Here is a 21450-nt window from a genome sequence, read left to right on the forward strand (position 1 = left end):
GTATGTACGTCAGTGATGGCTGTGCTGCTAAGAAGGTAATTAACACTCATCAGGGACCTTTTCCAATGACTGTATCAATCACATTTTTGGCCTTTGCAGTTAAAGACATTCTTAGTGATCGGGGATGTAAAAACTATTTGTAGGGACGATACTTGCCTCAGCAAAGGAGGAGTGGAGATGGGAGGAACCATGTCACTTCCCACAGGTGTAGTATGTGTGACCATTGGCAGTCTTGAGGAACTCCCATCTGGCAGAAAGCAGAGTGAACTTCTCTGCAACACGATGCTGCAGAAGCGTGGAGAAGAGAAAGCTCAGGTGACTTCAAACAGCAGCCATCCAAAATCTACAAGGAGGTTATCAGGAAGACAGCCAGGCTCTTCACACTGGTGCATTAAAGGCAAAGATTTTGTCTAAGCAAATCTTGTAGGGTTAAAAACTGTATGGGAACCACTGATGGATGGGCACCAATTGACCCTCCTGGCCACCTCTGTTGCAGATGGACACTTTAGTCTTGATCTCTCTGGAATTCTAACCTGTATAGCTATCTGCAAATCAAATCACACTTCTCAAGTTTTCAGAAAACTTTGTCCCAGTGTTACATGACACTAAAATGACATTGGTATCCTGTTTCTTTTGTGACTCCTATAAATTCTTACCTACTTTTTCTTCCCCATCAGAAGTTTGTGGGGCTTTGGCTTTCTGGGGATCTGAGGACAGTTATAAAATCTATTATAAATTTATTTGCACTTTGAAACCTAAATTGAAAACCTGTTCATTAAAATTATTTTAGTGTGGGGAAATGTAATTTTATCTATTTTAAAACGATGAAGATGTTATTGGCAAGAAACGTATTTATCTGCTTTTGCAGTTACAGCTCAACATCGGTGTAGTTTGACATGAAAATGATTAGTAGCTATTCATTAGCAATGGAATATTTATACCCTTAACTACTATTTTAAAGGATTAGAGTATATTGCTCAGACTTAGACAAATTCTCATTACACATAGTGGATCTACACATAATGGTACGTCCTCTTCAGTAACATCATAGAGGATTTGATTCAGCAGAGCCCTTAAGAACACTCCTGAGGTCAAGTTTCTTCTCAGGCTCATTGCTTCATTTAGAAAGAACATACAGAAGAATTAAGATAGACTGAGAAGTGATAATTGTGGCTTTGTATGGGGGCCAGCTCTTGGATTCAAGTTTTATAAAAGATCCCACACTGAAAGTGAAGAAATATTGCAATAGAAGCTTTCTCAAGTGAGGAGAGAAAAAAAAAGATACTATTTTCTGCAGAATAAAAATCTAAAGCCAGCAAAGGAAAAGGGCAAGACTGAGTGTGAGAGAAAGTGCATCTAGTACACAGGCAACAAAGTCTTCCATTTCATGAGAATTCAAGTTATTACTTTTAGCTTCAGCTAAACAAATACTCTCAATGACTAAAGAAGCTTTGCAGTACAGTCAAAAGAAAATACCAAAGAGAAACAATGTGAGAGAGGAGGTGGGATGAATGACAGGCAATTAAAGGAAGACAGAAATGCTAAAGCTGTTTTATAACAATGAATTTTTTTTAGAAGAACATGGAGGAAAGATTGTGAAAACAATGAAAACCTTTAGATAATGTTGATATAAGACCACATAGACAGGAACATGCCAAGATTTAATGCCTATGCATCTTCATGTCTGGCTCATGGTGATTAGAAGCTGGTGCTTACTTTCAGGGCTGTTGTTAGACTCAAGGTACTCTTAGTGTTGCCTTAGCTCTTTTCTAATAGGTGACATAGATCTCTAAGGCTGGAAACTGAACTTCTGCATGTGGGTTACAGACTTAGAAAACATGGCACTAAGGTTCCTTGTATCTATTGATTTTAGGAGGGATGTTAGAGTCTAACAAACCTGCAAGTGAAACTGTGCAGGACTTGAAAACAGCATTGCTGAAAACAAATCCTTAAACTTACCAGTGGCAGAGGAAGAAGAAGAACACTACAGGGCTCAAGTGTATCATGAGCAAACCCAAAGTTTCCTCGAACATACAGTATGTTACCACATATATGATGAAGAAATTACAGACAACACGAAAGGGAAACGCCTGAAAAATACTTGCTTTTCAAATACACTGTTTTCCAGGAGACAAGCTTCCATTCTAGAAATGTGGCCTGGCATTCTTTGCATCAGAATTTAAATCTTTAAATTTGTCTAGATGAAAATACATTTAATTAGAATTGGCTTTAGTTATGGACGTCTCTGACCAACTCCCTGTAGTTACTGAGAATTTCACACATGCAGTTGCTCTGATCTGCGTAGTCCCCACCTTTCCTGGTACTACTTTTTGTACAGTGGGTTTGAACAACTCAGTGTTCATATTAAAACACTCTGCTGTTCAGCAGTAGAAAGGGGAGGAAAGTGTTCATTGACAAGAATAATTAATAGAAAGAAAGCCCTGAAGGGAGTGTCTTCCATGGAAAAACTGGAAGGACCACATCTGCACAATTTAAGCAACAATTAAGGAGTGCTATTGTAATAAGCTGTAAGGATTACAATATTGTAAACAGGAATGGGAGAAGGATGTCAATTAGCATTTTAAAATTAAAAAAGGGGAAATTAATCTAAGTAGCTCTATAATAATGCTTTGTGATAGATGTTGGAGTGGAAATCCTTTTTAAATAAAAAGACTGTAAAGAGGAGGGAATAGTTTGATAAATTTCTTAGTTTGGGACAAGAAGCTAGAAACTCTTGAATTGGAAGCTACCAATGTCTTGTTCTGGTTTAACCTAGAAATTTTATCTATTTCTAGACTTCCAAAAAGTTTAAAAGAAATTAACCTGTGTCAATGAAAATTATTGGATTTTCCTTTTTTTTTGTTAGCTTTAATTTGGAGTGAGAAAACTATCGTCACCTCTCAAAAAATACATTTGATCTTCACGATTTCATAACACTTGCATACTGTTGCTCCTAGTGAATCGTATCCTAGATCCCTGGTATTGTTTTTGTATTCTCATCTGTTTTAATATGTGATTTGATATGCCTCACTCTAATCTCTTGCAGCTCCCTTTGTTTTTCCCTGATCAGTGTTCTGTGTCATGTACATTTTGTTTTCAGTTTTCATTCATTAAAATGACATTTCTCATCTTCTGCTTCACTGCACTGTTGAGGACTTGCCACTTATTTTCCTCACCCTCTCTGTTCTAACTCATGGCAAATGAAATAATTAATCAAAGCAAAAATCCTCCTACAGGTATCTACAAACCCTGCATACTGAATTTGACTACTGCAACATCAAAAGTGAGGTTTTGGGGAAACACGGCAATACCTTGGCATTTTTAGAACCCTTAAGAGAAAATTTGACATTTATGTCTTTGGGAAAAGGTGTTTTGAGGCAAATTCTCAGCCGCTGGAGTGGAGGGGTCTATGACCCTTTTCTTTGGCTGAAGATCTGTTGTTTTCCGTTTATGGACTCACTTGTTAAAGTATCAGATGCTGCTCCCTGTCAGAAATGTCCTACAGAATATAAGTGCTCTAAGGAGTGCCATGGCAGACACACCTATCACTCATTTCACTTGAGTCAAAATATATCATCTTCTTCTGAACAAATTATTATTGATTTACTTTCCCACCCTCTACTATGTCTATTTTTAACCAGGTTCAACCTCCAAAAACCTCAGTGACTATTGAATCTGTATTTGGGCCAAACATTGTCTGGTGGCACAACAGAGCTCTTTTAAAGTCACAGTGAAAACAGTGCATCTGGACACACCGAGTGAAGAAAAATGAGTACTCAGTTTTAATTATCTCCAATGGCTTACTCCAAAAATCTTCTCCATGATGGGATGGGAATACTGAAGGTAAGTAAAAAATTAAAACATCACTGCAAAGAAAATGTCAATCTCTTGTGAAAACATCTAGTGTCTTTCTAGTCTTATGCCTCTCTCTGTGGTTTCCTCAAGAAATCAAAACGGAATACGTCAAAAAAGTAGGAATATTTTATTATAATATTTCAAAATTCTTCTTGTTTTAAACATTAAGCCAAATCATAGTTAAACTTGTAAACCTGAGAATATTTTTGTGAATTATTTAAACTTTGTTTTTCTCATGTTCATAGTAAATTTGCAATTTTATGGTTAGTTTTTATGGTTGAGGAGATATTAAAATTGAATTTGAATATCTTTTGCAGCCATTTTGATAGATTTAGTTGAAAATTTAGTTTAGTTACATATTGTTCTGTAACAGAATTAATTACAGAAAAAAGTGAGAAGATTGTAGGCTATTGTACAAGGAAAACCCAGTACTAATTGGCTGGAAAGGCTGGTTTTGATCTACATATTAGTGCATATAAACCGAGAAAAAGAGTCAAGTGAAATGTAGAAGTGGACTTTGAAACTGTGTTAGTATGAAAGAACATAACACAACAGGATATTAAATAATGAGATATATAGTATCTAGCAGAAACCTAATTTTGTGTAATTGCCAAAATAGGGGTTTAGTGTCAAATAATGAATGTTATAAAAAATTAAGCTGATACTGTGTTCCAGTTCATAAAAGTCACCCTTTATTGTGCCATATTTTACATATTTTCTTAGGTGAGATAACAGTTAATTTTCACTTGCATAGATATCTTTGTATTCATTGACCAGAGAAATTAATGTCTTGCCTTAGAGATTGTCTTCATCTCATTAAATTGAATGAGTCAACAATGAGTCTTTTTTGCATCTGTTTTCTATCTTAGTATTTTGAAGGGGAAATAACAACTTTTTTTTTATCTCCATTTCTATTTACTGCAGGTCAGATTCTTGTGTTTTTTATGGACTTCATCGAATTATTTGTGGTATGACCTGCCACTCACACTCACTGTGAGCCAGTATGGGAGCATAAAGCACAAGGTGTGTTATAGCTTTTGTACTGAAATAAGTTTTGCTTTAGAGCTGTGCTGTGCCTTACCTGTGTGATATTATTAGCTACCATTGTTCTTCACAGTGCTGCTACAGATCTCGGAGGTATCATAGGAACTGGATGCCAGTCTTCAAAACAGAACAGCAAGTACTTGCACACATCAATAATGGTCAAATTTCTATTTTATCCATGAAGAATAAGGAAAGTAGTGGGAATTATTGATGACAAATGCATTGAATCTTGATTTAAGATACTTATGTGGGAAATGAGCATTTCTGTATTCCTGGTTCTTAGTTAATTGCCATATGACTGATGTCAGAAAATCAGCAGAAAAGAAAGAAATTTTTTAATAGGTATTGAATAGTAGGGCATTATTTTAGCTTTATAAAGACCTAATTTAGACTACTGCAGTGATCTTGCTTATTACTACCACACATTGCACTAAGTAAGTCTTCCTCCATGCACGACTTGGTAAAAGTCAGTATTTCAAGTATAGTGTAAGTGTTCAATGAATACAACTTAAAAGAATTACTACATATTTATTGCTGTATTCTGTCTGTTACCAAGTAGGAATACTGAAGCCAGGAAGGAAATCCACAGTATTTCCCTTTGTCTCCTCTTTCGTTTTTCTCTTCTCCTTTGCTCTTTCTCTTTTGCTGCTGTCCAAGTTGTACACTTTTTAGTGGTGAAATAGTAGGAAAAAGGAAACTATGGAGGCAATGTAAAAACTACAAGTAAAACTAGGGTTTTGCAGAGCCAAACATAAAATTCCCATAGGCTAGACTTTCCTAAGCTTTTGAAAGATATCTTCATTAGAAATACCAAGCTCTATATGAAAAAGGACAACTGTGGAAGTTAACAGTCCTAGACCCGAAAAATTGCATCAAATACGTGTCATGGAGTGGAAGGTTAAGCCACAAGCTTTTAAGTAGTTTTCAATATTCTTTTCAGTGTGCAGAGCCCTGCCTAGGGAATTCAAGCCTGTGGAAAAACATTTTGTTTTCCTTGTTTGCTTTTCACAGGCTGATGAGAAGCAGTCCTTACACACCCATGCGCTGCAGACTGAGAACCAGTGCTCTGGAGCTTACTGAGAAAGAGAGACTCCTTTAGAAAGCAATCTAGGAGCTTTACTCATTAACTTTTGTTGGACTGATGCCACCCAGAGCAATCTGTCCAGTGTATGTTTTAAAGAAGGAAAATAAAAACCCCAAAAAGTATCTCCACTGGTGTCTTTTATTAAGTAATGCAAAATACAGTATTAATTATGACACTGCATGCATTTTAGACAATATAAATGCAAGCCTACAGAAAATGTGACAAGGAAACCCTCAATTACTTTTGAGGTAGTATACAAGGAAAAATAGGAAAGCAGAAACACAGTGGATTAAAAGAACAAAATATTAGTATCACTTTGTGCATACATTACTCATAAATACATTTGTATGAAATAGCTTAAGTTGCAACTTCATTCTTGTCAAAAAATATACTTCAAATTCACTATTCTTGTTTGTTTTGTTTTCACATGACATTTTATGGTGCTTTATCAGGTGGATATATTTTTTGTCGCTGCTGTCATGATTTTACCCTTTTCCTCCAAGAGTTTAGGCACAGATGGCCTCATGCACAAAAATAAATAAGAAACCTGCTTGAAGGGAAAAGAATTCTGTTCAGATAGCTTAGGATAGTCTAATAAATACAATTTTGTTTATAAAAATATTTTGGGTTTATAAAAGAGGGGAGGAGACGATCTCCCACATGGAAAGGATGTTAAGTGAAAAGTGCTGTATAATATTTTTAAAGAGACTTTGTTTTAAACATATAGTACCATTATGAATATATATTTTATAATAATCCTGTTTCTTAGAACCTTAATGTTCACTAGAAGTAACAAATACTGTTTGCTTCCTTTTGTTCGTTGTCTTATTGCCATTTTGAAAGATGCCTAGTTCAGAAGGGTTCCATATAATTGTGCTTTTGTAAGGCTGTCCTTCCGACTCAAACCAGTGCTCCCAGTCCGTTGAAACGGCTGCTGTTTGCTGTGAATACCCGAATGGCTTCCTTGCTCCATGGAAGACTGGTGGATTTCTGAAGTCTCCATTGAACTCTGATTGAGGGATTCTGCTGAGCTGTTGGGGCTCACGTCCACATACTCTCTCTTTAACACTGGGCTATTTTCAATGTGTTTCGTACTGCATAACTGGACAGTGATCCTTTCATTTTTTTGGTCTCTTGATTCTTTTGTTTTGTAAGTGGGCAATTTTTCCTGTTTACAGCTAGTGCTGATGTCAATATTCAGACCACTGTCTGTTCTTAGGAAGCAAGAATCCACAAGTCTGCTTTGGCAGATATCGTCTCCCTCTGAGCAGCTGTCTGCTTTGTAACTAGCATAGATGGGACTTGTTCGACTGTCTCCCTTCTTAATAGGGCTGCTGTAGTACTGCTCTGAAAAACTACAAGGTGACAGCCTGCCAGTGTTCCTGTAAGAGTACGCACCAATGTCCTCCACGCTCAGTTGCCTCCATCGCCCAGGCAAGTCTTCTTCTGAAAGGTGGGTGCTCCTGCACTCATTCCTCATTTTCTGATTTGCTAAAGCCTGCTGTGGTGTTATGGCTGAGAAATGAAAAGGTTCATTTGCATAAGGAGGCAGACTTCTAGTAAAAGTGGGCGAATTCTCATTGTCATCGGCAAGCTCCATGTGCTGTGCTGGTTTGGACTTGGCAAACCTAGGACTTCCCTGATGCTCGTAACCTGCAGGTGACTTTCTTTCAAACAGTTCATCTCGGTTGCTCATGTAGATTGCTTGCTGCGAGGCAGTCAGAGTGTTTGCTTGGGCATTCTCCTTCTCTTCGGATGTGACACTGAAGCTGGAATAGGAGCTGGAGGTTGGAAGAGAAGTAATGTACTCTGGGAAGGCTTCATGAGAGAAGCTGGAATGGAAACCGTCTTCTTCAACCGTGCTGTCTGTAGAGTTCTGGGACCGCAGGAACCCTGTATCTTTCACTTGTGTGTCCACACTCTGCCTCCTTTCCCTCCTCCTCTCCTCTGGGCAGTAAAGGGCAGTGTCACTGCAATAGATGTCCGACTTGTACTGGGGTCTTTGTCCAGGTTTTCCAGCAGAGTCCTGAAAATTCAGATCCCTTGTAGACGGACTTGACAAGTGTGAAGACAAGCTGTTTGGATCCGGTTTTTCCAGTACTTTGGCAATGACGCAAGTGGGTATGGTATCAGCATAAGATGTGTGGCACAAAGGGACAGAAAGGCTACACCCGTGTTTTTCCAGATGGATGCTGATTCTTTCCTGAAAGTCAGATGGCAACTGTAACATAAAGAAATGGCAAAGGGGACAGGAGAAAAATGTGCATGTCAATACGGGTGTCTTCTTGGGCTTATGAACACTGATAGATGGGTACTGTTTATGACATTACATAGCTCACTATATAAGGTTCTTTAACTAATATGATGGCCACAATCTTTGTGCATTTCTGGAAACAAGTGTAACCAAATGACTCTCATTTTTTAACATTTGGAAATTTTAATCTGCTTCCACTCATGGAAAACAGTGTGAAACTGAAATATTTCCTTCTACGTTAATTCAGGTAGGATAGGAATGATGTAAAGAATGTAGCAAACAATGATCTTAAATGACATGTCAGGAATTGCAGCCCACAGCAACACTTCCCAGAATGCATGCATGTGTGTGATTTGTGGTTAGAGGTGGTGGAGCAGAATTTGTGGAGGTCTCTGCTGGGGTAAGGAGAGAGATCAGATCTATTTTGCTTTTCTTCTGCTCTCTTCTAATCTGTTGTGCCTCGAACATGGTGCCAAATTCACTCCCACCCTTTAGCATTACATCTGCTAAACTTAAAGCAATGGTACTGGCTGCTGTGACAGGAGTGCTGCGTTGCTGAGGAGAAGCAGATCAAACTGACCGCCTTGACCCAGCACTTGCGCACTACTTGTCAGATCACCAATCCATATAAATCTCAACATGTTCCTCTCTTCCAGCAGCTGCTAGCTGACTGCTTTTCTAGTTTCTTACTACACTGAGAGAAATAAGAGCTAAGACCTGAATCTACACTATGATTCCTGTGGAAGACAATTCAGAATTAGTAAGTCTGTTATGCATCATAAATCATATAGTTTTTGGAGAAAGTCAGGATTAGCTCAGTGGATGGTGGTTCCACCTGATATTCTGGCATGTGTACCGGAAGTGACTGAGAGCCTGCATTCCTTTTTGTGTCTCAAAAGCCTGGTGGGTAATGCCTAGGCAGGTACTGCTAAGCACGCTTGCCGGTGCAATTTTATCTGCTTTGTGCATTTCAGTTCTCTATCAATGATCAGCGAGGAATATGAGGGAATGCTGCCTGATGTCTGTCTCTCAATATTTCTTGCCAGAAATCAAAAGCACTCATGTTTGAACTAAGTTTTCATTTTGAATGTGATAGGTCCTTTGATATCCATGTTGATTTACACTACTTAGGAATTTAGCTCTTGAATATTTGGCTGAACTCTGATTTACTCAACACTTTCCATTTATAACTAGAAATCAGGTTCCTCTTTACCAAATATTCAGCAGTCACCCTTGTAGCTCTAATGATCGCACTCCCTCTAGAGTTGTTTCTCTAGAGGAGAGGACACTACACATACTGAACTGGTGTCCTGCCTTTATTTTAGGCAAGAGAAATTTAAGGGTCTTGCTCTTTGTAATGAACACACATCTTGTTATATATGGAACTCCTCTTTTAGCTTCACTGGAAAGTTTTTAAAGTTGGTTTAATCCCTCAGACTCAATGTATTCAAAACATGGCATGTTGTGGAATGGAATTCTTCTTAATGTGGGGTAGGATGGGTGTTTTTTCAACCAACAGACCTTCCAGGGTATTTTGGATTAATCATTATGTTGTCAATTATCTCATGTATCTTCCATTGGAAATAAAGAGTCCGATATTGCCAATCTGCTAGCAGACAGCAATATCAGTCGTTGTATGTACAGATGAAGCAAAGCTTGAATAAACAGGTTGTAAAATAGGGCTGCTGTAAATTGCCACAGAAATAAGGAAAAGAAATACAGTTTATTTGACATGAAACTGCTGTATGGGGTAGCTACTGTTTTAGTAACCTATAACACAACTGTCTTTTATATACATTATTTAAATTATGAATTGTGTTAAGAAAAAGAACATTGTTTTTTGGGCATTGCACTGGAAACTGGAATTACTATAATGACATTTCTGTCACATTACTATATTATATACAGTTTAGTATATACAACACTTTGTCAGGCAATATTTACATTTGTGAGGAATTTATTGGCTGTGACAGCACATTCATACTTGCTAAATTAATAAATACTTGGACTTTTGAGGGGGGACTTTGCCCATCTGAGTTTACAACACTCTGGGAAACTCCGGGGAGATCCCACATTTGTGATAGTTTTCTGCAACTGAACCACTACGTATCTTTAAGGTCCTAATTCTTGCTAACAGGTAGGTTGCTTTCAGGTGCGAGTAATGTTGTGATAACTCCTGGCTATAAATTGCTAAGGGAAGTCACTTGCTAGCAAAAAAATAACAGGAACAGGATAATGATTAATTTGGAAGTTCTGTTTCCGTTCCAGAAAATTGTTGCCCATTTCACAGAATAGTCTTGCTCTCTCTTATTTACCAGGATTATTTAGTGCTCTGAAGCAGTCTACTGGCTTAGAAATGGTTTATACACTCCACATTCAATTTTGCAGCAGTCCATTACAGAATTACAGAAGAGAGAACATTTTGGGAGACACTAACCTGATGGAATTAGCAAAGGGAAGGCTTTTCTCCATGACCTTCACCAAATATTCATGCTGTTGCATTGTGTAGGGCCTGCATCCCTAAAGACAGTCTTGTTCACTAAGATAACATTTGTCTCTCCTTTAAGAAGTCTGTTTCTCAAGCTGGGTTTCCTTGGAAGTGAGGATTATTAATTAAAGTTTACAGCTTGGAAATCAACCATTCATTGCTCTGGTTGCTTTAGAAAAAGATATTTGTTCTGTCAGTCCATTTTAAAATTCATTTTTAGAAATCAGCTGGACTGGAAAATAGCTTCAGGAAGAAAATTGATTATATCAGAATCTCTGATGCCTGCAGCTAGTCATTTCCCTGCTCTTACCCTCCATTCACCCACAGTATTTTCCAGTCTAGACTTCTTAGCACTTTTGTTTTGCCAAAACCTTTATTTTTCATGTGATCAACACTGGAGCATTCTATCAGATAGCAGAGGTTTTGGGGAAGAGAGTACCTCAAAGTTCCATCACTGGCTGTGATTTTGTCTGCACCTCCCTGAGCTGCACAGGATACCAGCAGGGGTGCAAGTTTAAAGGGGCAGTGGAGGGGGATCAAGGCCTTAAGGGCAAACAAGTTATGAAATTGCTACATGTAAAATAACCACTTTTCCATAAAATATTTATTTCTTTGAAAATTCACCAAGTTCAGTCACGTTACCTCTGAAAGCTTATGTGCCCTGTCGTAATTCTTGCTGCACTGGAGCAACTGAGCAGCTAAATTGCAGTCCTTCCTATAGAGCTCCTAGAAAAACAAAACATAGTCTGTTTTTTAAGGTTTGCAAATAGCTTGTAGCTTTCAGAATGTCTCCCATGTCCGAGTAATCTTTTAAAAATTGGCATTGGGGAAATTTGAGCATACTTCAACTTCTAAATACATTAAGATGCCGTGCTGCTTGCACAGTCCAGAAATGTTCGCCCCTTTTCTCTGTGAGGGCTGATAAAATCACTAAAAAGCAAATTTTTAGAACTGTTACTATAGGACAGAAATCTGCATTTCAAAAGATGGGTACTTACCGTTAGGAACTGGACTTTATACTGTTAACATGCATGGTGCTATGAAGGCTAAAATAAACATGATCTTTGAAACAAAAAGAACATTTAAGAATAGACAACTTTTACTATTATCCAGATCAGGACTAAGATACTACTTTAGAATATGCCTGATGATTTTATGAGACTGTGGAGGAAAGTCATTGCAGAAATAAAAACTGTATTTTTTTTTTTTAAAAAGAATGCCTTTTTCACCTTATGAAACTTTCTTGCTGGTTCCTGGCTCCTTTCATATCTTGAGGAACACAGCTATACAAATATATAAAATCTCAATGTGGAACAGGATATTTTTACTGGGTAAGAAATTACCATGACAATACCAAAAAGGAAAAAAGAGAATTTAAACCAGCTTTATACACTGTTTTATATTGGATGGGTCTCACAGCCCAATTCATGGAAAATTTCAGTATATAGATTTGCCCTTTGTCTAAATTGAGTTTAGCACACATGACTGTAACCGAATCCTTCAGTCAGTACCTTTGGGTTCCTGAAGGTAAGAGTTCTATGCTGCTTCTCCAGATGTACATGACATTAAAACATCAGAATTTGCCTTTTTAGGTGGGCAGAGACAAGACAGAAAAAGCATAGAGGTACTGTGGACTCAAGGCTGTGTCAAGCATTAAAAATTAGAAAATGTTTACAGGCAAAAGGTATTGAATACTGAAATGATTTGAATTTTCTCTGGTGCTAATGTTATCATTTAATTGCATGCAGATTTTTACAGTACCACTTGTTCTTTTAAAAACTGATAAAGAAATTTTCTATGTAAATTCTCTATGTTTTGAAGCAAGATGTTCCTGGGAGTCTGTGAGGCATGGGGGCAGTAAACGTAGTTTTCCTATGATCATCAGTTTACTATATCTTCATGTTAAAAGACCTTTAGCTACTCCTGGCTTGTGGGGCTTCTTTTGTGTGTGTTTAATCTTTCATACCTGCCACTTCTGCCTTAAATATACTGGGAAGATACATTCATTTATGTAGGTCTTAGATTTTATATTATTATATACTATTTTTATTCCTGAAAACAGATGCAAACAGTAGGAATCCAAGAATTCAATTTAGAAGCAAAATCTGTTGGACGCACTTGTGATTCTGACATGTTACATACACATTAGATGCATAATATATAGCTGCACAAAATATAGCATACGCAAGTACCTCCAAGTCCCATATGGCATTACTAGGCACACAAAAATGAAATCACTCTAAAATCGAATCCTTTCTTCAAAAGCTGTGAGGCTCTGTTTCTGAGAAGCAGTTGTCATGGAGAGCACAAAAAGCTTTACTGACACTTTATTTTTAGCAACTTTAAAAATTACTACAGAAAAATTACATGTGAATTGAACATGTCATGTGTACATTCTTCTCAACTCACTGGGACATGCCATGGGACTGGAGTGACTTTCTGTCCTGTAACATTTATCTGAATGGAAACTAGCCACATCTGTGGCAACTAGAACAATGATTCATAATTAATGCCAAAAGTGTTTTCCATGTTCTAAAACATGATTTTTCATCAAAAGCATCATTTTGAATATCTGTCAGAAGAATATGGGGAAATACAGTGGAAGGGAGAAATACTGGCAAGACAAAAACGTGTTTGCCCTATGTAGGATTCTTCAGGTTAATGCTACATCTACTCATTAGGTATAATATTAATGGGTTTTTTTCACACTTCTGTATTTTAAAATTTGGAATTCAACTGCTGCTTTCCTTGGCAATGCTACATAATTAAGGACAGACTTTTGTTTTTGAATGTGTATCAGCCTCAAGTATGAAGAAGTGATACTGTGATGAAAGATGTCTGAACCACACTCTAATCTTCAGAGTAATTCATGATAATTCTTGGGAGAGGAGAACTCAGTAGTCCAGTCCATCTGCCTTTAAAAAACTATTAGTATTGAAATCACTTCTTCAAACGTGGGCTCAAACCTGACTCCATGAAGTAGTATAAATCCATATATACTTATTGGCAGAGTTTTACAGGTTTTCCTCTCTCTATTTTAGGTCTGAAACAATTCCACTGATTCCAGCTGAATTACTCTGGATTTATACCTGTTCTACTAAAACCTAAATGTAGATCATTGCATTTACCACATTCTGTTAGTTACAACTATTAAAGTCATCAAGTAACTGTTGTTTCAAAACAATTTCTGTAGAAGTAAAGGGTCAGATTGTGAACTCTTTTTTTCCATTGGAAAGCTCTTAATTGCATAGGTACAATTCACATGAACAGGCATATTAATGGGATCGAATGCTCCCTGCTATGATTACGAGTTCATATGAAATATGGGAAGATTGAATGTAAGATGCTGAAAAATAAGTGCTTACAGAAATATGTCTTCTGTAGATGAATTTTTAATTAAATGTCTAAGAAATGGCACATTAATGAATAAATGCCTGTGATCTTCCTCTGTTTGCTATCTTTTCAGGTTTGTCCCTGGAAGGATTTCATGAACTTGGTTGCCAGCTGCACTACACATGCCACTTACCAGCAGTGTTTAATGAGATGCACAGTGACAATTGCCAGAGACAGAAAAGGTGTTAAACTTGAACCACAGCGGGGGAAAACATCCATCTCATTCCCTGCAACTATCTGAGCGACCAGGTTAGGTCACTCCTACCTTCTGCTAGCAGAGCTCACTTCTACTGGGCATCCCATTTCAGTGAGCAAAGACTGAAAGACCAGAAGAACTGCAGGAAATGTAGGGCTCCATACTGTGCCTAAAACCCTTACGATGAAACCTCACTCCATGCATGTGTCCACGCAGTCACCCTGAGCTTGTGTTTCCACCAATTTGCTGTCCTAGACTAAAACCAGTGATAACATAGATGTAGGAATATTGCCATTTCTTAGAATATTTTTCTCATCAGTTTTAAGTCAGACATAAGGGAAAAATATCAATGAAAATTCTCACCGTAACCCCATAACACAAGGAGAGCTGAGCTTACAAAATGAGAACACTCAAACACGGATTTTGATTATTGAGGTAACAAGTTACATTTTATGTAAACAATACAAAGTTATTCTGTAATTTCATAGGAATTGCATAGCTTAATTTATTCTGAATATAACCTCAATATGTAGCCATAATTCAATACTTACATTGTCTTCTGACAACTTATCTATTGTCACCTTGGCCTCTATTAAGTGATTATTGAGTGCGATTATTTCATGGCTCAAAGCCCGTTTTTCCTCTTCATAATGTTGACCCTGTGAAGAAAATGGAGTAGTCAGTATTTTATCGACTGTCAGAATACATCAGAAAAGAGATCAAAGAGATCAAAAGTCAGTAGATGAGGCAACGTGCTTTGATAATATGGAAGTCAAATTGAGCTCACATTAAGGACAATCACAATAGACTCTAGCTAGACTGTGCAAAAGCATCCAATTCATCAACTACTTCTTTGCTACAAGGCAAGGCTTCTAATTTGGAAGGGACTTGACTTGTTCTTGGCTTTTGCTACAAGAATGTTTCACTTATGTCATTAGCTCACATTATCATTGGTAAGGAAGAAAAAAATTTATAAAGGAAAGTAGCTGTGTTTGAACCAATTTCTTTTTAGCTGTTGACTATGCTAGCTGCTTTAAAAGCCCTGAATGAAGTTGTTCATTTCTCAAGATGAATGATTGTCTGATTGCAGGGTTAACACTCATTAGCAGAATCTGGCCCATTGCAGGATAACAGGAAAATAGTCTGATTCAGACCTCTTGCTGCCCACTAATTTAATCTTGTTACCAGTAAGCTGCAAGTCTTTATTATATATACAAAGAAATCAGTGGGAAAAGTGAGGTGCCACTGGTCCTTCCCATACTGTTCCATATTAGAGTGTTTAATGCTCTTCCTCATATATAAAAAATTATTAGTAATAATAATTTACCACCCTGTCTCCAGCTTTACATTAGTATTAAAAAGTATGCCAGCTTCTAAAAGCTCTAGTTAAGATCAAGGCATCTTCCTTGCACTCAGAGCTGCACAGAACCATGGCAACATGAAGGTTTGCAAATTATCTGGAGGGATCTTCTAGAAAGCAGCATTGCAATAAGAACAGAAAGTAGGGTAAAATTTAATGTACACTTGTTTTGTTTTGCGAACTCAATCCAGTGACAAATTCAGTCTTGCTTCCCATTCTAAAATTGTCTGAGTAATTTGTGAAGGACTTTCTCCAGCAGGCTGATTGTATTAGCTACTGAAATTTCCCAAATGCAATATTGCCACAGTCACACACAAATCTTCCATCAAAACACACTTGACATTGTCAGTTAATTGACAGCAATGGGAGTTCTGTGTTTTGAAGTCCAAATGAATATCAAGGTTAATTATCCAGCTGCAAAACACCAGGCACAATATTAAAGAAGGATGATTAAATTGGAAGTCACAATCCGAGTTGCTATTTAAAGAAAAACACCTTCTCAAATGGTCTAAGCAAACCCACAGCTTGCTATAAACAGTGCAGATATGATTGAGGTGCCTTTTTGAAGGTCTGGACTGGCCTATTTTCACGTCAGTTTTTCTACCAACCATCTGTTCCTCACTGCTGCAAGACCTCCATCCTGACAGCGCAGCTATGCCTGGAGGCTGGTTCAGGCTTGACACCTCTTCTGTCCTCGTACCAAATGATCAGGTTCTCATGCTAGCTACCTGGGGAATATATCAAGGAAAGCCAAAACATAGCTTTGAGAGGTTGCAAGAGCTCCGATCTCATCGATTTTAACAAGACACATGGTCTTATGGGCTCTGTGTTTAAATTAGGCAGAAAATGTAGTTTCTTACGAGGCCCTAAACTCTCATTGACTTTACTGTGATTAAACAGCTAGAAACTTTCTAATGTGTACTTCTGGAAATCTGTTGCCTCTTAGAGTATGACTGAAGAGTGCATTTTCAAAGGTAATGAGGTAGATGAGTGCTATATTTGCCATCTCCAAGCACCTATACACCTGGAAGAGAATGTGTCCCCTCACTTTTCCAAGTCGTTTCATGCTTTTGAAGGATCTAGGCGCACTAAGTGCAGGCTTAATCTTCCAAATACCAATTCATACTGAAGATTTTATCAGTCCTTGTATGAGACGTTGTCATCAATGCCAGGACAGCTGATTTGTAGGACACTGTTTTGCTTTAAGTTTCTCTGATTTCACTAAGAGTTGCTCTTGCCTAACCAAATTGAATTTGACTCAATATATTTTATGGTTCAGGGAAGATCATCTGATCAAGGATTTACAGTCTTTGGCAGCGATAAACTCATAAAAGGGCAGCAGATTCAGGCTTTAGAAGCAGTACTTTCAATTGCATTGAATAATGCTGAATCTGACTGAATTATGGTTTCATTTTATTTCATTTCTGACAACTTTTTGAATTATATTTTCTAGACTTTGTGTCTGACCAAATGTGACTTTAAAAAAATATTTTATATTTGTTAATCTGTAAAATTTGTCTCGGTCCAAATATATATTATACTGGTCAGCAGATAGACACCAAAGCCTTCTCTGCAGTTCTGTGAAGGATGAGGAATGAGAAAGAAAGTCCCAGTCTTTCTCTTGAAATCAGTGCTGTTGACGTGAGCGAAGAGTCTGTCCCATTTGATAAAATGAAGTAACCTAAGGGTGGACTGGACCCAAAACATACTTGACATATTGGTGACATATTATGTGTCCATTTTTGAAGGGCTTCGGCTGGATGTTATTGTGGTCTAGTGGTTGCAACAACAGGACAGAGCCTTAATCTTGACACCACCTTGGGTAAAAAGGAACAACTGGAAGAGGTGGCACGGTAGTGCTGGATCACTGCATTAAAAGGTTCACTGGTTAATGAGGACTGAAACTTTGAGCTCTCCAGTCAGATAATCGTATTTTCAACATTAGGTACAAATGTCAGAGACGGATGAAAAGGGGACAGGAATCATAATACCAATGCTATGCCTGCAAGTTACAAATAGAAATGCTTATTTTACTTGGCAGACTTCTCGATGCCTGGTAGATTTTAGATGCTTGGCCTTCCTGCTCTTTCACAAAGCTGGTGACCTCACCTCTTTCCTTGTAGCAACGCTTTCTGCTCTGCAAGTGTTATTGATATGACAATAGCTTGTGGCTGTGCTGAGGGCTCCTGAAGTCCACTCCAAAATGCCATAGCTATAGTCTATGGACTGAGCTTCTGATGGATCTTTGTTCAGGAACCTTTGTTGAGTCAGCTCAGTGCATCTTGGTCCTGCCTCCTCCCAGGCACAGATCCAGAATAAAAACACGTGGCTCCGTAGTGTCTGAATAACTTGATAGAACTGCACTCTTGTGCCCACGCCTGAGTCAGATCAAATTTTTACTGTGGAGTGACTCCAGCAGTGCACAGTGTTAATATTGATGGTGGGGGTATGAAGAGCTCAGAATCCTTGCTCTTAGCCTGGATTTAGCATGAGGCTCACTTCTCTCTTCTCAGTCCTGCTTTCCTTTCAGTTATGATGAAGGAATTGGGTATCTGCTCTTCACAACAGTATCAAAGAGTATAATAACACTTACAATCTCTGATATAAGGTGTGACTTTCCAAAGTGTTTGGTATCATCTATCAATCTGTATGTGGTATAAGTGTATAAGTGGAGTGGAAAGAGTTTTGGTAAGTTGGTACAGCATGAAATAATTAATAGATAAGTGTATTTTGGAAAGTAACAAAAGCTGGATGAAAAGATCTGCTTTTCTTGTGTAGTAGTGGATCCATGAAGGTTCCTACTCTAGTCATTTCAGCAAAAATGGAGCTGCCTAAAAGTTGGCCATCTCTCTGGTAATGTTTTAGTCTCTCTTCAATGCTTTCCAGTACCAGGAGAGTGTCCCACTGTAAAGCAGTGTCAGCCTATTAGTCAAGGCTAGATTGCTAACTGCCGTCTCTGCTGTCCTATGGGAGCTTTGAGATGTGTACAGACCTTTTGAAATCAGTCTCAGTTTTGCAAATGAGCAGTGCTGATCTGTGGAAATGTCAGCCTTTTCAAACATGGCAAAGTAACTCTATTCTTGATGTTCCTGTAAGGAACATTTAAATGGATAGCATTCCAACGCTATTGTATGATTGATATAATGGTAATAGTGACCATCAAGACAGGCTGGCAGCATTCCTTTGGAAATATGCCTGAATGACAGACAGAAAGACAGACTTGTTCTGTTACAGATTTCACCAAAAGGACATTCTATCCTGAATGTGTGGACAGAGGTTTACTGCAATCTTTTTGGATGTAGAATACAGACAGAACTTTGTTCCCTTTTTTCTTTACTACTACACTTGTCCAGGAGGAAGATAGCACTTCCAGAAGAGAAATTCCCAATCTTTTCAAATCAGTGTAACAATGTTAATTCAGTACTTTTCACAGACAGCACCAGTCAGGGTATACTTTCCAAACAAGGTCTGTGATATTTTAAGATGGTATTTTATAATCCCATTGAAATCATCCTATGAAGGATAAAATAGAGCAAATGCAGATGATACAAAATTGGGAGGGGAGGCTGATACACCAGAGGGTTGTGCTGATACCCAAAAGGACTTGACAGGCTGGAGAAATGAGCTGACAGAAACTTCATGAAGTTGAAGAAGGAGAAGTGCAAAGCCCTGCACCTGGAGAAGAACAGCCCCATGCAGCATTGTGTGTTGAGGGCCACCCAGCTGCTGGAAAGCAGCTTTGCAGAAAAGGACCTGGAGGTCTTGGTGGACAGATGAGACACCGAGCTGAGTGGTGCAGTTGCCACACTGGAAGAATGGGATGCCATCCAGAGGGACCTGGAACTGGCTGGAGAATTGGGGCTGTGCGGAACTCATGAGGTTCAACAAGGCGAAGTGCAAGGTCCTACGTCTGGGTCAGGGCAATCTGGTTTCAATACAGGGTGGGGAACAATGTAATTGAGAGCAGCCCTGCAGAGAAGGACTTGGGGTGCTGATTGATGAGAAGCTCAACATGAGCCGGCAATGTGCACTCGTGGCCCAGAAGGCCAACAGTATCCTGGGCTGCATCAAAAGAAGCGTGGCCAGCAGGTCGAGGAAGGTGATTCTGCCCCTCTATTACTCTCTTGTGAAACGTCATGTGGAGTATTGCGTCCAGGTCTGGAATCCTCAAGTAAGAAGGATATGGAGCTGTGGAAACTGGTCCAGAGGAGGGCTCCAGAGAAGGGAAGTTGTGGATGCCACCTCCCTGGAAGTGTTCAAGGCCAGATTGGATGGGGCTTTGAGCAGCCTGGTCTGGGGTAAGGTGTCCCTGCCCATGGCAGAGGTGTTGGAATTAGTTGATCTTTAGGGTCCCTTACAACTCAGACTATTCTATGATTCTATGATTTGTCTCTGCATATCTCATATCCTGGTGAGAAATAAATAGAAATAAACATCCCTTGTGGAACTGAAGGTAGGAAGAGGATGCAATAGTCTGTCCCATTAGGTGTGGAAAGCTTTCACTGTTGCAGAGGGTACTAGTGTAGCTTAGTTCAAGATTATGTGCACTCCTCTTCACATCCAGAGGTGTCATGGATTCTGGTGAGCAAGCCACAGTTTTGAAATACAGTGTTTGAAACAAGGGGCCTCTTAGCTTGCTTGCAGAATCTTAAACAGAAACCAGGCTTTTGTGGGGGATGATGAGGCATATCCAACAATGCTGAGAATACAAGAATGAGAGCACTTGTGGTGGAAATAAAACCTTCTCTCTATTATAACTCTTTAAGTTAACAGCTGCTCTATTTACAGTACTCCCCCACAGACCATGTGCATAACATATGTTTTATCAATTGGCTCGTAAAAAAGCAAAATATAGTTTAGATTTGCAGATATTACTGCTTATTCTTTGCAGTAGCTCCTGATTTTAAGCACTACTGCATGTTAATTTCTGCTCTGCAGATCTTCATGTTTTTATGTCAGATTACATGTTTGTGTATGTGTATGTTTATGGATGCTTTGGAGCTATTTGAGTTTATTTGTCAGTCAAGAACCTTGCTATGGATACCCCCTACTCACACTCACTTGCACCCATGCACAGAAACAATGACAAAAAGAGTGAACCCACAAGTTGAAAACAAGAAATAAGAATAATGAAAGACATTTCAATAAATAATGAAACTGTATCAACTGATATCAGTTCATGACATGATCTTTGAGGTGCAGGATATGTGCTGATCCTTTTTTTTTGAGAGCTTCATTCAATAAATATTGCATTTTTTTATTTACTTCTTTGTATAACAATCTTATTTTGTTTAACAATAAAATGAGTATTGCAAAGAGATGTTCACTTACAGACTCATCGAACCCACAAGTCTGTTTTAGAATGATCACCTTTACTAGCAGCTGGGGAAAGAGAGTCAAACATTTAGATAATTTATTAGGTAATTCTTTTTCAAGTTACGAACAAAACTGCAGGAATGTGTAGGGGTGTATGCAGAGTCTGCGGCAGCATCCTGATTGCTCTTCACTGTGTTATCTTTACTTCCCACTACAGTAATCCCCAGGACACATCCTTGTCTCAACGCCTCTTCATAATGCTAACAGAACCTGGCTTTCAGGAATGCTGTTACTTTCCTGTAAAGAGTAATGACTAATTCATTATATTTGTTCTACGGTATATCAGAAATTTATTTAAAGTGATTTTCTGTTTCCAAGCTGCCAAGAGCATAGGCAAGGCTGCATTCTCCAGGGACAAATGAATGACACTAAGGATTTAAAAATACCCTTCTGCGAGGGT

The 21450-nt window shown here is 38.4% G+C and overlaps 1 protein-coding gene across 8 annotated transcripts in view; it reads right to left on the reverse strand.

Moving 5' to 3' along the window:
- Positions 1-6178: 6178 nt before the first annotated feature.
- Positions 6179-21450, reverse strand: part of BEGAIN (brain enriched guanylate kinase associated) — a 157744-nt gene continuing 142472 nt past the window's right edge. For 5 of the 8 annotated variants that reach the window (XM_054068716.1, XM_054068719.1, XM_054068718.1 and 2 more), the window contains 3 exons: positions 14866-14973; positions 11368-11451; positions 6193-8204 (listed from right to left, as the gene is read on the reverse strand). In XM_054068716.1, the coding sequence (XP_053924691.1) occupies positions 6831-8204; positions 11368-11451; positions 14866-14973 (1566 nt within the window). In that variant the 3' untranslated portion in view covers positions 6193-6830. Of the gene's footprint in view, positions 8205-11367; positions 11452-14865; positions 14974-21450 lie in introns of all 8 variants that reach the window. The other 3 variants (XM_054068713.1, XM_054068715.1, XM_054068714.1) reach the window with 3 other exon arrangements.

Source organism: Cuculus canorus, chromosome 5 (assembly GCF_017976375.1).
Source record: "Cuculus canorus isolate bCucCan1 chromosome 5, bCucCan1.pri, whole genome shotgun sequence".
In the NCBI taxonomy this organism is placed as follows: domain Eukaryota; kingdom Metazoa; phylum Chordata; class Aves; order Cuculiformes; family Cuculidae; genus Cuculus; species Cuculus canorus.